This window comes from Caretta caretta, chromosome 21 (assembly GCF_965140235.1).
Source record: "Caretta caretta isolate rCarCar2 chromosome 21, rCarCar1.hap1, whole genome shotgun sequence".
Classification (NCBI taxonomy): Eukaryota; Metazoa; Chordata; order Testudines; family Cheloniidae; genus Caretta; species Caretta caretta.
Genome location: NC_134226.1, coordinates 18,309,882 through 18,326,825, shown reverse-complemented (window position 1 = coordinate 18,326,825; position 16,944 = coordinate 18,309,882). Strand labels below are relative to the sequence as shown.

The 16,944-nt window shown below is 45.3% G+C and overlaps 1 protein-coding gene across 2 annotated transcripts in view; it reads right to left on the bottom strand.

The window, feature by feature from the left end:
• The window catches only part of LMOD1 (leiomodin 1), a 50,046-nt gene extending 41,702 nt beyond the window's left edge, over window positions 1–8,344 (bottom strand). For both annotated transcript variants that reach the window (XM_048826642.2, XM_075122117.1), the window contains exon 1: window positions 7,930–8,344. In XM_048826642.2, the coding sequence (XP_048682599.2) occupies window positions 7,930–8,190 (261 nt within the window). In that variant the 5' untranslated portion in view covers window positions 8,191–8,344. The remainder of the gene's footprint in view (window positions 1–7,929) is intronic.
• Window positions 8,345–16,944: the final 8,600 nt, after the last annotated feature.

The following is a 16,944-nucleotide window of genomic DNA, read 5'->3' as shown; positions in this document are numbered from 1 at the left end:
CTATTCCAGTGCCAAATCCCAAAGTGCTTACTCAGGGAAAACTCCACTCCTTCTGGCTTATGTTTGGGACAGCTTTTACAGGCTCTGTGACTGGAAAGCAGGTTGCTGATCAGAAGTCTCTAATGGTGCGGTTTGGGAGAAGAAAACCCCCATAAAACAGTATTTATTTTTGGTACTAGGATAGTGCCCCAATGTGCTCACACTTTTCACACATAGGAGAAGATGCAGTCTCTGCCCAGGCTGGTGTGAAAAGCATAGGCTTGTTGTTGTGAGTGAGGCTGTGGATGGATGGGGACTCTAAAGGAGAAACTAAAATTTCCACCAAGTGTAAAAGGGGCAGAGAGGCAAAGCAAAGAGTCATCAATCCATTGCCATGGAGCGTGGAGGAAACACCAAGGCCCATGGGTTTCTGCTGTAAAGGCAAATAGCAAGAGAAGGGGTAGATATACTCCTAGAGAGAGATCAACAATGTGACTTACGAACCTACCTGACACTTTAGGCCTAAGTCCAACATTTAGACATAACCGAGATTCTCAAAATCCCTGCTCAGCTGCCACCTAGCCTTGAAGGTGCCGATTAGGATTGCCAACATTCTGATTGCAGAAAACCAAACATCCTTGCCCTGCTCTGCCCCTTCTATGAGTCCCCGCCCACTCCATCCCCCTTCCCTCTGTTGCTCGCTCTCCCCCACCCTTGCTCACACATTTTCTCCGGGCTGGGCAGGGGTTGGGGTGCAGGAGGAGGTGAGGGCTCTGGGCTGGGGGTGTGGGCACTGGGGTGGGGCCAGAAATGAGGGGTTCAGGGTGCGGGAGGGAGCTCCAGGCTGAGGCAGGGGGCTGGGGTGTAGGAGGGGGTGAGGGCTCCAACTGGGGGTGTGGCTTCTGGGGTGGGTCCAGGGATGAGGAGTTTGGGGTGCAGGAGAAGGCTCTGGGCTGGGACCGAGGCATTTGGAGCGTGGGAAGGGATGTGGGCTCCAGGAGGGAGCTTGGGTGTGGGAGGTGGCTCAGGTGCTGGGGCAGGGGGTTGGGGTGAGAGAGGGCGTGCAGGGTGTGGGCTCTGGGAGGGAGTTTGGGTGTGGGAGGGGGTTCTGAGCTGGGGCAGGGAGTTGGGGTGTGAGAGGGGGCGAAGGCTCTGGCTGGGGGTGTGGGCTCTGGGGTGGGGCTTGGGATGAGGGGTTTGGGGTGCAGGAGGGGACTCTGAGCTGGGCCAAGGGTTTTGGAGTGTGGGAGGGGGCACAGGGCTGGGGTAGGGGGTTGGGGCATGGAAGGGGGTGAGAGGTGCAGGCTCCAGGCACCACTCACTTCACGTGGCTCCTGGGAAGCAGCCAGCATGTCCCTCTGGCTCCTAGGTCTAGGGATGGCCAAGAAGCTCTGCGTGCTGCCCCTGATCTCAGGCACCACCTCCTGCAGCTCCCATTGGCCAGGAATGGGGAACCGGGTCCCTTTTCGACTGGGCGTTCTGGTCAAAAAACAAGTGCCTGGAGACCCTAGTGCCAATATTTCTGCCAGTGAGGTTGTGTGCCTACCGCCTGCCCAAGCTCCAGTGGGATCTTCAAACTAGTTATCCCCCTCTTCTTGCCTGGGGGCCCAATTCAGAAGGCATGCTCAGAGCATGCCTCAACTTCCCCAAACAGACTGGAGAAGAGGGAGAAGTAGCAACAGCTTTTAGCCTACTGGTTCACACACTCACCAGGACAAGGGAGACACATGTTCAATTCCCCACTCTGTGAGCAGGGATTTGAACTTCAGAGTCCTGACTAATGGACTATGGGATGCTCTGGGGTGGGTCCCCAGAGATAACGTGTGTGCAGAACATAAACGAAGAGGAGAGGTCTGGCAAATAGTTAGCAGAAATCACTCTAGACAGAACCCAGCAGGACAACTCTTTATTCAGTTCCTCAAGCCCCAAAACTAGAGAGAGAGAGAGAGAGAGACAAGGAAACCCAAAGCACAATTCCTTCCTTAGAGGTTTTTAAGGTCAGGCTTGACAAAGCCCTGGCTGGGATGATTTAACTGGGAATTGGTCCTGCTTCGAGCAGGGGGTTGGACTAGATGACCTTCTGGGGTCCCTTCCAACCCTTATATTCTATGATTCTATGGTGCTCAGCAACACTATCCCCACAAGAACAACCCCCCCATATATATGCCAGTGAATTTCACTCAGTGATTCCTGCATTGAGCCCATAGTTTGTGATTGAATTAGAGCTTATTTTTTAGAAAGAGCCATCCAATCCTGGTTAAAGACTTCCAGCAATGGAGAATCCATCACGTCTCCTTAGGTACACTGTGCCAATGGTTAATTACCCTCACCATTAAAAATGTGCACCACATCTCTAGCCTGCTTCAGCTTCTAGCCATTGGATCTTGTGCTGCCTTTGCCTGCTAGATTAAAGAGCCCTCTGATATTGAAAATCTTTTTGTAGATCCCTGACCTAAATTTCACCTCAATGCCTACTTTCACATAAGCCCCCTGATACATGGATCTCTGTGCAGGTCTGAGGTTCTGTTAAGTGCTTCTAAAGAGAGACAAGGGCCTAAGGCTAATGACTGAACTGGGAGATATTTTCACTCACTAGCAACAGGAAACAAAGGTTCATTAATGCATAACCAAGATGTGGACTTGGCTCCCCAGTGCAGAGAAGCTCACTTCTATTTTGGGTTGTTTATAAACATCTTCATGGTTACCCAAGTTTGCCCTTTTCACCTCACTCCTCCAAGATTCAGCAGGCATTTGGGATGTCTGGAGCTAGTCCTCAGAAAACAAAAATCAGTTCAAGAGATACTTCAAGGGTTAGCAAGGCTGAAGCCCTCTCTGTACAATACCACAGTTTGCTCCTGTATATTTTGCCAGATCCAGGAAAAGTGATCAGTTCTTCCCAAACAAGGGCTACAGCAGAGCTAGAATGGTCTCCAAGTGCTTCAAAGAGTTCTCATAAATATTAATACTCTGCTACTAAGAAGAATGGGGGTGGGGGTGGCAGGAAAATTGCAACGTCTACAATCCACAGCCCCATTGGTAAGTATCATTTTAGCCTAGCAGTCTGGTCAGTATCTCTTTAAAAGGTGCATATTTAAGATATCAACAAAATTCTCGCCACTGCCTGGGTTAGCGTGTACAGCCTTCCTCCTGTAATCCTTGTTAAAGGCACTGGAATGTTAAACAAAACCAGGCAAGCTCTGGGCAGGTCATGAGGGCTCTGTATTGCTTGTCATTGGACCTGTGAACACCCATGCCGCCTTGCAAAATTAGCTGCTTAGCAATAATGTCATGCAGCATGAGATTCTAACGTGGAGCTAGAAAGAAAATCCCCTGGATATTTAACATCCGTGTCCCTTTTCTACAGTGTTTTGGATTCAGGCACTTTCTATAGTTTAAGGAAGAAAAAAACCTGGTCTCATTTCCAGTTACTGGAAACTCAGACCCAATAGATAGTAAAATCTTTAAGATGTTTCTACAGTCATTACAGTCAAAAGAAACTTTACGCCCTTCCCTTGTTGGTCCTCGCCCCATCCCTTCCTCACCCATGCTTTCAATTCTGTTTTCTGCTTGTAACATTTTGGCTTGATTTATTTAATCAGGAGCATGAGACCAGGGTGTGCAGGGAGAATACATGGGGGCTTGTAAAGCACAAAGCTGAAAGCTAAGTGACTTCACCCCCTCCACAAGATCAAATAGTAGCTCCAAATGTACAGCCAAAGATAATCATGATATAAAATCTAAACACAGGGAAAGTGATTTGTATAGTCACTGGGCATTATTGCCATGGTATTAACTGATAACACAGAGAGCAAATCAGAAAGCTCCAACTGTGTCCAGTATGCTAAAGCTGTCTGACAAAATAATAGTAATTCTGTACATGCTTCCTACATTCTAGAGAGTAACAAAAGTGGCCTGTTTTCGGTGATAGCCACTGTGGTCGTATGAGCTCTCTCCCGAACTGTGTGGCCCACGAAAGAGCAGAAGGCACTGAACTACTAGTGCTGGGACTTGGTATTTTACAAGTGCTAATCTCCAGTTCCTAACAATGCCAAGAGGGGGAAGGGGTTGAGGGATATTTTTTTCTTTCCCTCCAGGGATGGAAATAGAAGAAGTAAGTTAGCTCCACAATATCCAATTACTGCAATGCAATCTAACTGGGCCAATTTTACCAAAGAGTTTGACCAACAGCCAATAAGCTTTGTCTTCCACAGCCTAAAGTTACTGCAGGTCAACTTAGAGAGAAAGCAGCACCCTCAAGACGCCAGGACCATAGCCCCATCCTTCCAGCCACAGAGCAACTAACCTCGCTGTTCTCCTTCAAATCTCTTCTTACTGTGCACTTCTACTCTGAAAAGTGAGTCACTCCCACAGTCCTTCCCCTCACCCACTCCACCAAAAAGTCCTTCCCCCACAACACACCCCCCCCCCCTTGGGTGAATTTGCATATTTTCCAACTTATTTAAAGTTTAGCCTTAATGACAACATTCCTAGCTTTCTAGTTTTCGAAAATCATTATTTTCCTTTCTCTTCCTTTTTATTACAGATACTTTCTCATCTAACTCCAGCTCAGGGTTAGTGTTGCCTGTGAATAAAAACTATGTGCCATCACCATAGATGCCAAATGCAAGAAGTAGCAGAAGTCTTCTCACAATCTATTGAGAACCAGCGCATCTCATGCAGCCTGATTATTTAGGCTTTCCAAATGACAGCTCTTGAATGCTCACTAAAAAGAAAAGGAGTACTTGTGGCACCTTAGAGACTAACCAGTTTATTTGAGCATAAGCTTTGCATAATGCTCACTGTGAACTTGGGTTGTCTGCATACCATTGCAGAATGCTGACTGTCGCAAACCCTTCCTACCATCATTTTGTAGATTCATAGACCATAAAGCCAGGCAGTAATCATCTAGTCTGACCTTCTGCATAACACAGGCCAGTGGACTGAATTAATTCCTCTATTTAAACTAGAGCAGATCTTTTAGAAAAACATCATCTTGATTTTTAAATTGCGAGTGATGGAGAACCCACCACAGCCCTGGGTAAGTTGTTCCAATGGTTAATTACTCTCACTGTAAAAAAATTGCACCTTATTTCTAGACTGAATGTCTGGCTTCACCTTCCAGCCATTGGATCTTGTTAGACCTGTGTCTGCTAGACTGAAGAGCCCGCTGTCATGAAATTGCTGTTCCCCATGTAGGTACCTAGCGCTTGATCCACAAAGGGACTTAGGCACTGTAATGTGTAACTCCAAGATGCCCGGCCACCTCACAGAATCCTTAGCCCTTCATTAGGTGTCCAGGCTCCCTATGCAATGTGTGGAGAGCATTAGACATCCAAGAAAGGGATCTCAGAAGCCAACAAGCTGCCTAAGCTGGGCAGGAGTGAAATGTATCTAAAAACAACACACCAAAAAGCCATCCTAGTATAGACCCAGGTTCAAGTCCCTTCTCCAAATCAGGCAGAACAGGGATGTGAACCTGGGTTTCCCCCAGCCCAGCTGAGTGCCCTGACCACTAGCATGAGGTGCACACACAATGTCAGCAGTAAGAAAAGGAGTACTTGTGGCACCTTAGAGACTAACCAATTTATTTGAGCATGAGCTTTCGTGAGCCACAGCTCACTTCATCAGATGCTCATGCTCAAATAAATTGGTTAGTCTCTAAGGTGCCACAAGTACTCCTTTTCTTTTTGCGAATACAGACTAACACGGCTGTTCCTCTGAAAAATGTCAGCAGTGCTTAAGTTGGACTTAGGCACCCGAGGACCTTTGTTGATCTAGACCTTATGGACTGTGATCAAGCCACCCTTTTCTTTTGTTATTGAGATTGAACTCCTTGCCTCTCTTACAGTAAGGCAGGGTTTCTAATCCTTTAATCATTCTCACGACTCTTATCCAAACCCTCTCCAGTTTACCAACATCCTTCTTGAATTGTGGGCACCAGAACTGGACACAGGATTCCAGTAGTAGTTGCTCCAGCCCCAAACACAGGGGTAATATGACCTCCCTACTCCTACTCAAGATTCCATTCTTTACACAACTATTTGTTTTATGGTAACAGGAATTATTCATTCTGCCTGGTTTACATTGCAAAGAGCACATCTCCCATTGCATGCCAGTCAGCAAGTGAGAGAATAAATTTGGACCTGTGGTACTAAGGTGAACTGTACTTTACAGCCATAGTATCTAGACAGTGAGTTGTTAAGTACAGTCTCTGGGAGTGGGCAGAAGTCCATCAACCTACACGGAATGTCCTATATAGATCATTGTGGAAGTCAGTGAGTGCCCTGCTAGAGAAAAACTGCCAGGCCACATTAGAGCAAGACCAAATCCCCCAGCGGTATTCAAACCACGGGGAGTGGGGAGAGAGAGAAATATTGAACTCTTCGTTTAGATAGCAAATATCTTGTTTGTTCCTCCTAAATCTGCAATGTTCTGGCAGTACCCAGAGGCCCCAACCAGAATTGAGGCTCAAATGTTGTACAAATATATAAGACACAATCCCTGGCTCAAAGAGTTTACAGTCTAGTTTAGGGCTTGATAACTCAGCTGTGAGCTGGCAGATTCAAGGTGTCCCTGGATAAACTGGAACAGGTAAGAAATTAGGGCCAATACAGACTGTTAAAATGGGTATTTCACATAAGCCTTTACAATGCTCACACTGTTTTTCTCCCTCAGTCCTGTCCTTTTACAGCACCTACAGTCAGGCTTGGGACATGGAAGCTTGAAGACAAGTAGAGGGACCCATCATTCGCCAATTGGGTGCGGCTCCAGTTTGCCATAGTAAAAACAAAACAAACCTTGCAGAGAATGGCAAATAGGAGCCAACATTTCCCCACCCTCCCAAGGCTGAAGCAAATGCTGTGTATTGCTACTCCATAGGGTAATAAATGTTGCAGAAAAATGGAATTGGTTTCCATCAAAGCTACATATAAGAAGCCTTGAATGGGAGGCACATGACAAAGAAACCACAAGCCAAACTCCTCATCAGAATCAGGGCAGAGAGCAAGCCATTGAAAGAGAGAAATTCACAGTACCTGAGAAACTGATGAGACTTTCCAGGTAGAGAAAAAGAGAAATGAATAGAAAAGAAGCATAAATAAATCCAACTCTAACAAAAGAGTGAACTTCAGTTGAATTATGTTTACAACAAAAATCACAAACCAAATGGCTTAGTGCAGGGTTCTCAAACTGGGGGTCGGGAGGTTATTACATGGGGGGTCGTGAGCTGTCAGCCTCCACCCCAAACTCCGCTTTGCCTCCAGCATTTATAATGGTGTTAAATATATCAAAGAGTATTATGAATTTCGAAGGGAGGTCGCACTCAAAGGCTTGCTGTGTGAAAGGGCTCACAGGACACAAGTCTGAGAACCCCTGGCTTAGTGCACTACACCACCTACTTCTGACACTGATTTTCATAGGACAGCAAACCCACCACCCATCTTTTCTGCTATTCCAAGAAATCTTTCCAATATTTGTATATGATGAACTGAAAAGACTGGGGTAGTGGAATTCTCCAAAACCAAAGAGAACAAATGTGGAGAACACACAACTGTGGATTGTTTTAATGCACTGAAGTCTTGAGGTGTATTCCGTTGGGAAAAGCTGCCTCCCATAAAAGCCTTGCCAAAGGATGTTAGCCTTACATTAGTTCGTAGATTACCAGAGTCAAACAGAAACCAATTTCAGGCAGTAGCAAGGGCTTCTGTATTTCTGAATAATGTTGGGATTTCAAGAATTTCCCTGACCCCTTCCCACTCATCTGCCCATCCCCTGAATAGAAAGGGATGCCATTTAGATTTCTCAGCACCCAGCCATGGAACTTGCCTGCTCACTTTCCTACATGCCAATTGTTTCTAAATGTTAGTTTCCATTCTGTCCCCTAAGCTAGCCTGATGGAGTTCTCTCCAAATGTCCCTGTTTACAACTCAAATACTGGCAGATGTGACTTACGTCCACTGACAGTTCCCTCTGAATAAGTTTCTTGGTCTCCTTTTCACAGTAGTTGAGCATTGCTTCTCGGTTGTATAAGCCAGTTGAGTGCTTGTCAGTTTGGTTTCTCTGCCTGAGCCCCAAAGGGATGTTTCCATCCGGATCAGCCACATCCAACTCCTTTTCTAGCTCTTCCATCTCCTCTGGAGACAAAGTAGACAATAAGCTATCAATATCTGGATCTTCACTGACTTGCCTTCTGTATTTTGCTACCCTGGACATCTTGGCAGTTTGTAGGTGAAGCACAGCTGTGATGATATGCAAAGCCAAAGAGTGGAGGAAAATTAGTTAAATAATAGAAGACCAGAAGCTACTTCCTCCCCTCCCCACCGTTCAGGTGCTGAAGTGTTAAATCTAAGCAGCTCTAACTTACTGCAACCTAGGATAAATTGGTTATAAAGGAGGGACAGGGGTTGGTAAAATAGCTGGCCAGTTACATTTAACAGCTGTACAGCCTGGTTCAGAAAAACCAATCAGGAAAGGCAGGAGGCGGGCTTTCTTTCTATCCGAGGAGTTTGAAACCTGAGGACATTCCAGGGAATCTGGAAGAGCTGCATGACCAAATTTAGTACTGAACGTTTAGCCTTTTAAAGGCAACGGGACAACGCAGTGAGAAAATATGCAAAAACGCACAAGCTGCTAGGCTGGGGCTTTGAAACCAGTGAGGAAAGAACCAGAGCTGCAGATCTTTAGGATGTGTCCATATGCAGCTTCAAGATCTGACAGCAAAGGCATTAAAGCTACTTGTAACATACAGTTTGCTTCCCCATCACAGGGGTGAAATGTGTAGCTGGAACTCACATTCTGTCAATTCCCAGCTTTCTGATGAATTTGATAATAGTATGCGGGAGACCATTATATGCCTGCACAGGATTTAAGAAAGTTTTCATTTTCACAAAATGTTCCCTGTATATATTTACAGTTCCCTGAAATCTCTTACAATCTCCCGTCCTTTTAAGGCAAATCTACATTCTTTCATTTGGAAACCCGTACAATTTCCCCCTTCCAAAAACCCCATGAGTACATTGGATATTTCTGGCTACAGGTTTTTAAAATTGAAGATGACTATTGCCTGATTGGTATGTGTATTGGGTGAGCAACAGCAGGTGTCGAAGAGAAGGTGTCAAAGCAAGGGAAACCCATCCTGTTTTGAAAGAAGTGAGAAGCTGAGGAGGACGAAGTGGGAAAATGGGTCTCTTCCTCTGGAAATGGTACATGATCGGATCTGCAGCAAGCAGATCTAGATGACTATACGTTCAGGGAGCTGTCAAAGGTCTGTAATCAACAGTTATATCTTCACATCATCTTGGCTCTTAATCATATTTTCCTTTTATGGAGGTATTAGCATAGCTCTAAATGGCCTATCTTCCCTATAGTATGTCACAGTGAGTGCTTGGTGTATTAAAATATTTGTTCTCAAGATAACTGCACTTCTGACACCTTTGTGGCCCCCTTGATGACTCCCCACATAGGTCTCAGGTCTCTAGCTGTCACCTTTCTCAGGGCAGAGACCCACAACACTCTTCCTCTAGACCTGCAATCAACCAGGATTCTCTCAGCCCTTCAGCAGCGCTGCAGTCCAGTTCTCTCAGGGGCGGTGACAGGGTTAATCAGAGACCAGCCAAACTTCAGAAAGCAAAGTACTATTTATTCAGAACAAAACCATTATAGAGAAAACATCTCTTAAAAAATAAACAGCTTATACATAGCCTAGTTTACCTGGTATCACCAAAGTATTTCATAGAATCATAGAATATAAGGGTTGGAAGGGACCCCAGAAGGTCATCTAGTCCAACCCCCTGCTCGAAGCAGGACCAAATCCCAGTTAAATCATCCCAGCCAGGGCTTTGTCAAGCCTGACCTTAAAAACCTCTAAGGAAGGAGATTCTACCACCTCCCTAGGTAACACATTCCAGTGTTTCACCACCCTCTTAGTGAAAAAGTTTTTCCTAATATCCAATCTAAACCTCCCCCCACTGCAACTTGAGACCATTACTCCTCATTCTGTCATCTGCTACCATTGAGAACAGTCTAGAGCCATCCTCTTTGGAACCCCCTTTCAGGTAGTTGAAAGCAGCTATCAAATCCCCCCTCATTCTTCTCTTCTGCAGGCTAAACAATCCCAGCTCCCTCAGCCTCTCCTCATAACTCATGTGTTCCAGACCCCTAATCATTTTTGTTGCCCTTCGCTGGACTCTCTCCAATTTATCCACATCCTTCTTGAAGTGTGGGGCCCAAAACTGGACACAGTACTCCAGATGAGGCCTCACCAATGTCGAATAGAGGGGAACGATCACGTCCCTCGATCTGCTCGCTATGCCCCTACTTATACATCCCAAAATGCCATTGGTCTTCTTGGCAACAAAGGCACACTGCTGACTCATATCCAGCTTCTCGTCCACTGTCACCCCTAGGTCCTTTTCCGCAGAACTGCTGCCTAGCCATTCGGTCCCTAGTCTGTAGCTGTGCATTGGGTTCTTCCGTCCTAAGTGCAGGACCCTGCACTTATCCTTATTGAACCTCATCAGATTTCTTTTGGCCCAATCCTCCAATTTGTCTAGGTCCTTCTGTATCCTATCCCTCCCCTCCAGCGTATCTACCACTCCTCCCAGTTTAGTATCATCCGCAAATTTGCTGAGAGTGCAATCCACACCATCCTCCAGATCATTTATGAAGATATTGAACAAAACCGGCCCCAGGACCGACCCTTGGGGCACTCCACTTGATACCGGCTGCCAACTAGACATGGAGCCATTGATAACTACCCGTTGAGCCCGACAATCTAGCCAGCTTTCTACCCACCTTATAGTGCATTCATCCAGCCCATACTTCCTTAACTTGCTGACAAGAATACTGTGGGAGACCGTGTCAAAAGCTTTGCTAAAGTCAAGAAACAAGTCATGTTCGCTCAAGGGCTCTCTCCCAGTCTCATGTTCATTTTTGACTCCCAGATCAAGGCTGCCTCTTCATACAGTTTGCTGTTCTTTATTTGCCAGGCCTTTTGAACCAGATCAAACCAGTCTACACACGTTCCCTGGGATTAAACTTCCAGACTTGTTACCATTTGAGGAGGCATCGGAGTGTGTTGAGCACTTCAATACTTAGGTAGGATAACTACAATGAACACTAAACATGACTTAGAGATCTGACACAAAATGGGACTTGTTTCAGAGTGGCAGCCGTGTTAGTCTGTATCAGCAAAAAGAACGAGGAGTACTTGTGGCACCTTAGAGACTAACAAATGTATTTGGGCATAAGCTTTCATGGGCTAAAACCCACTTCATCAGATGCATGGAGTGGAAAATACAGTAGGAAGATATATATATACAGAGAACATATACAGAGAACATGAAAAGATGGGGGTTTCCATACTAACTCTAATGAGACAAATCAATTAAGGTGGACTATTATCAGCAGGAGAAAAAAAAACTTTGGTAGTGATAATCAGGATGGCTCATTTCAAACAGTTGACAAGAAGGTGTGAGTAACAGTAGGGGGGAAAATTAGCATGGGGAAATAGTTTTTAGTTTGTGTAATGACCCATCCACTCCCAGTCTTTATTCAAGCCTAATTTGATGGTGTCCAGTTTGCAAATTAATTCCAGTTCTGCAGTTTCTCGTTGGAGTCTGTTTTTGAAGTTTTTTTGTTGAAGAATTGACACTTTTAGATGTGTAATTGAGTGTCCAGGGAGGTTGAAGTATTCTCTGACTGTTTTTTGAATGTTATAATTCTTGACGTCTGATTTGTGTCCATTTATTCTTTTGCGTAGAGACTGACCGGTTTGGCCAATGTATACGCCATCATGTGCAAGCGTGTATCACATTGGTAGATGTGCAGGTGAACGAGCCCCTGATGGTGTGGCTGATGTGATTAGGTCCTATGATGGTGTCCCTTGAATAGATATGTGGACAGAATAGGCAATGGGGTTTGTTGCAAGGATAGGTTCCTGGATTAGTGTTTTTGGTGTGTGGTGTGGGTGGTTGCTGGTGATTATTTGCTTCACTTTCAGGGGCTGTCTGTAAGCGATGACTGGCCTGCCTCCCAAGGTCTGTGAGAGTGAGGGATCGTCCTTCAGGATCGGTGGTAGATCCTTGATGATGCACTGGAAAGGTTTTAGTTGGGGGCTGAAGGTGATGGCTAGTGGCGTTCTGTTATTCTCTTTGTTGGGCCTGTCCTGTAGTAGGTGACTTCTGGGTACTCTTCTGGCTCTGTCAATCTGTTTCTTCACTGCAGTAGGTGGGTACTGTAGTTTTAAGAACGCTTGAAAGAGATCCTGTAGGTGTTTATTTCTGTCTGAGGGGTTGGAGCAAATGCGGTTGTATCTTAGAGCTTGGCTGTAGACAATGGATCATGTGATGTGGTCTGGATGAAAGTTGGAGGCATGTAGGTAAGTATAGTGGTCGGTAGGTTTCTGGTATAGGATGGTGTTTATATGACCATCGCTTATTAGTGCTATAGTGTCCAGGAAGTGGATCTCTTGTGTGGACTGGTCCAGGCTGAGGTTGATGGTAGGATGAAAATTGTTGAAATCCTGGTGGAATTCCTCAAGGGCTTCTTTTCCATGGGTCCAGATGATGAAGAGGTCATCAATGTAGTGCAAGTAGAGTAGGGGCATTAGGTGACGAGAGTTGAGGAAGCGTTTTTCTAAGTCAACCACAAAAATGTTGGCATACTGTAGGCTATGCGGGTCCCCATACAATGCTGCTGACTTGAAGGTATACATTGTCCCCAAATGTGAAATAGTTGTGGGTGAGGACAAAGTCACAAAGTTCAGCCACCAGGTTTGCTGTGACATTATCAGGGATACTGTTCCTGATGGCTTGTAGTCCATCTTTGTGTGGAATGTTGGTGTAGAGGGCTTCTACATCCATAGTGGCTAGGATGGTGTTTTCTGGAAGATCAGCAATGGATTGTAGTTTTCTCAGGAAGTCAATGGTGTCTCAAAGATAGCTGGGACTGCTGGTAGGGTAGGGCCTGAGGAGAGAGTCTACATAGCCAGAAAATCCTGCTGTCAGGGTGCTAATGCCTGAGATGATGGGGCATCCAGGATTTCCAGGTTTATGGATCTTGGGTAGCAGATAGAATACCCCTGGTCAGGATTCTAGGAATGTGTCTGTGCAGTTATCTTGTACTTTGTCAGGGAGTTTCTTGAGCAAATGTAGTTTCTTTTGGTAACCCTCAGTGGTTACCAAATGGCCTGTAGAATGTGGTGTTAGAGAGCTGCCTAGCAGCCTCTTGTTCATATTCCAGCCTATTCATGATGATGACAGCACCTCCTTTGTCAGCTTTTTTGATTATGATGTCAGAGTTGTTTCTGAGGCTGTGGATAGCGTTGTGTTCTGCACGGCTGAGGTTATGGGGCAAGTGATGCTGCTTTTCCACAATTTCTGCCCATGCTCATCGCCGGAAGCACTCTATGTAGAAGTCCAGCCTGTTGTTTCAACCTTCAGGAGGAGTCCACGCAGAATCCTTCTTTTTGTAGCGTTGGTAAGAAGGTTTCCGTGGGTTAGTATGCTGTTCAGAGGTGTGTTGGAAATATTCCTTAAGTCGGAGACATCAAAAGTAGGATTCTAGGTCACCACAGAACTGTATCATGTTCGTGGGGGTGCACGGGCAGAAGGAGAGGCCCTGAGATAGGACAGATTCTTCTGCCAGGCTAAGTGTATAGCTGGATAGATTAACAATATTGTTGAGTGGGTTAAGGGAACAACTGTTTTGGCAGTTTCATGCAGTAGTTTAGATAGTTTCGTATCCTTTTTTCTTTGTAGAGAAGCAAAGCGTGTGCTGTAAATGGCTTGTCTAGTTTTTTGTAAAGTCCAGCCACGAGGAAGTTTGTGTGGAAGGTTGTTTTTTTATGAGAGTATCCAGTTTTGAGAGCTCATTCTTGATCTTTCCCTGTTTGCTGTATAGGATGTTGATCAGGTGGTTCCACAGTTTCTTTGAGCGTGTGCGGCACAATCTCTGAGCATAGTCTGTGTGGTATGGAGATTGTAATGGATTTTTTACCCTCAGTCTTTTTGGTATGATGTCCATCTGTTTGCATTTGGAAAGGAAGATGATATCTGTCTGTATCTGTACAAGTTTTTTCATGAAGTTGTTGGATTTCCACTTCATATGGCTAAATTCAGTGCCTTGTATGGTGACAGGTTTCAGAGTGGTAGCCGTGTTAGTCTGTATCAGCAAAAAGAATGAGGAGTACTTGTGGCACCTTAGAGACTAACAAATGTATTTAGGCATAAGCTTTCGTGGGCTAAAACCCACTTCATCAGATGCATGGAGTGGAAAATACAGTAGGAAGATATATATATACAGAGAACATATACAGAGAACATGAAAAGATTGGGGTTGCTGTACCAACTCTAACAAGACAAATCAATTAAGGTGGGCTATTATCAGTAGGAGAAAAAAAACTTTGGTACTGATAATCAGGATGGTCCATTTCAAACAGTTGACAAGAAGGTGTGAGAAAAAAGAAAAGGAGGACTTGTGGCACCTTAGAGACTAACAAATTTATTTGAGCATAAGCTTTCGTGAGCTACAGCTCACTTCATATGATGACATATGATATCACTTCAAATAAATTTGTTAGTCTCTAAGGTGCCATAAGTCCTCCTTTTCTTTTTGCGGATACAGACTAACATGGCTGCTACTCTGAAAGAAGGTGTGAGTAACAGTAGGGGGAAAAATTAGCATGGGGAAATAGTTTTTAGTTTGTGTAATGACCCATCCATTCCCAGTCTTTATGCAAGCTTAATTTGATGGTGTCCAGTTTGCAAATTAATTCCAGTTCTTCAGTTTCTCATTGGCTAACAAATTTATTCGGGGATAAGCTTTCGTGGGCTAAAACCCACTTCATCAGATGGAGTGGAAAATACAGTAGGAAGATATATATATATGCAGAGAACATGAAAAGATCATGTAGCTCCCATTGTATTCCTGGTTCAATCACTAGCCAGTCCACAAAGATACATATAACATTTATAAATTTAATAAAATAGTCTGAATATTCTGTGCTTCATACGAAGCACTGCGTCTGTCGCACAAAGGACTTTGTAAACTACATAACCCTAAATATCAAATAGAAATCAATGTATGTGCATGAAAACATAGGCTAGATACTTAAGATACTCTGAATGTGTTTTTTTTATTTTACACACAGCGCTATGTTCTGGCTGCCCTTTCTTGGGACAGTGTCAGGTAGGGGTTGGGAAAGTGTGATGTGCCCCAGGGTGCAACCTGAACTGCTAGGTCCCCTTAACTCTCCAGCCTAGGGTGCCTTTTGCAATGCTTTGCTAGTGAACAGCAAACCTCTCCAGGCTCTGATCCCTCCCAGCACGCAGTCATAGAATCATAGAATCATAGAATATCAGGGTTGGAAGGGACCCCAGAAGGTCATCTAGTCCAACCCCCTGCTCGAAGCAGGACCAATTCCCAGTTAAATCATCCCAGCCAGGGCTTTGTCAAGCCTGACCTTAAAAACCTCTAAGGAAGGAGATTCTACCACCTCCCTAGGTAACGCATTCCAGTGTTTCACCACCCTCTTAGTGAAAAAGTTTTTCCTAATATCCAATCTAAACCTCCCCCACTGCAACTTGAGACCATTACTCCTCGTTCTGTCATCTGCTACCATTGAGAACAGTCTAGAGCCATCCTCTTTGGAACCCCCTTTCAGGTAGTTGAAAGCAGCTATCAAATCCCCCCTCATTCTTCTCTTCTGCAGGCTAAACAATCCCAGCTCCCTCAGCCTCTCCTCATAACTCATGTGTTCCAGACCCCTAATCATTTTTGTTGCCCTTCGCTGGACTCTCTCTAATTTATCCACATCCTTCTTGTAGTGTGGGGCCCAAAACTGGACACAGTACTCCAGATGAGGCCTCACCAATGTCGAATAGAGGGGAACGATCACGTCCCTCGATCTGCTCGCTATGCCCCTACTTATACATCCCAAAATGTCATTGGCCTTCTTGGCAACAAGGGCACACTGTTGACTCATATCCAGCTTCTCGTCCACTGTCACCCCAGGTCCTTTTCCGCAGAACTGCTGCCTAGCCATTCGGTCCCTAGTCTGTAGCTGTGCATTGGGTTCTTCCGTCCTAAGTGCAGGACCCTGCACTTATCCTTATTGAACCTCATCAGATTTCTTTTGGCCCAATCCTCCAATTTGTCTAGGTCCTTCTGTATCCTATCCCTCCCCTCCAGCGTATCTACCACTCCTCCCAGTTTAGTATCATCCGCAAATTTGCTGAGAGTGCAATCCACACCATCCTCCAGATCATTTATGAAGATATTGAACAAAACCGGCCCCAGGACCGACCCTTGGGGCACTCCACTTGATACCGGCTGCCAACTAGACATGGAGCCGTTGATCACTACCCGTTGAGCCCGACAATCTAGCCAGCTTTCTACCCACCTTATAGTGCATTCATCCAGCCCATACTTCCTTAACTTGCTGACAAGAATACTGTGGGAGACCGTGTCAAAAGCTTTGCTAAAGTCAAGAAACAATACATCCACTGCTTTCCCTTCATCCACAGAACCAGTAATCTCATCATAAAAGGCAATTAGATTAGTCAGGCATGACCTTCCCTTGGTGAATCCATGCTGGCTGTTCCTGATCACTTTCCTCTCATGCAAGTGCTTCAGGATTGATTCTTTGAGGACCTGCTCCATGATTTTTCCAGGGACTGAGGTGAGGCTGACTGGCCTGTAGTTCCCAGGATCCTCCTTCTTCCCTTTTTTAAAGATTGGCACTACATTCGCCTTTTTCCAGTCATCCGGGACTTCCCCGGTTCGCCACGAGTTTTCAAAGATAATGGCCAATGGCTCTGCAATCACAGCCGTCACTCCCAGCTCAGTACATGAATACTATGCCATCCATCCATGAAGAGGGCGATACTCATGTTCCCCTCAGTCCAAGCCTTGCCCCCCTGAAAATATGCATTTTGTACCATTCAGTAGCTCACTGGACCGTACATG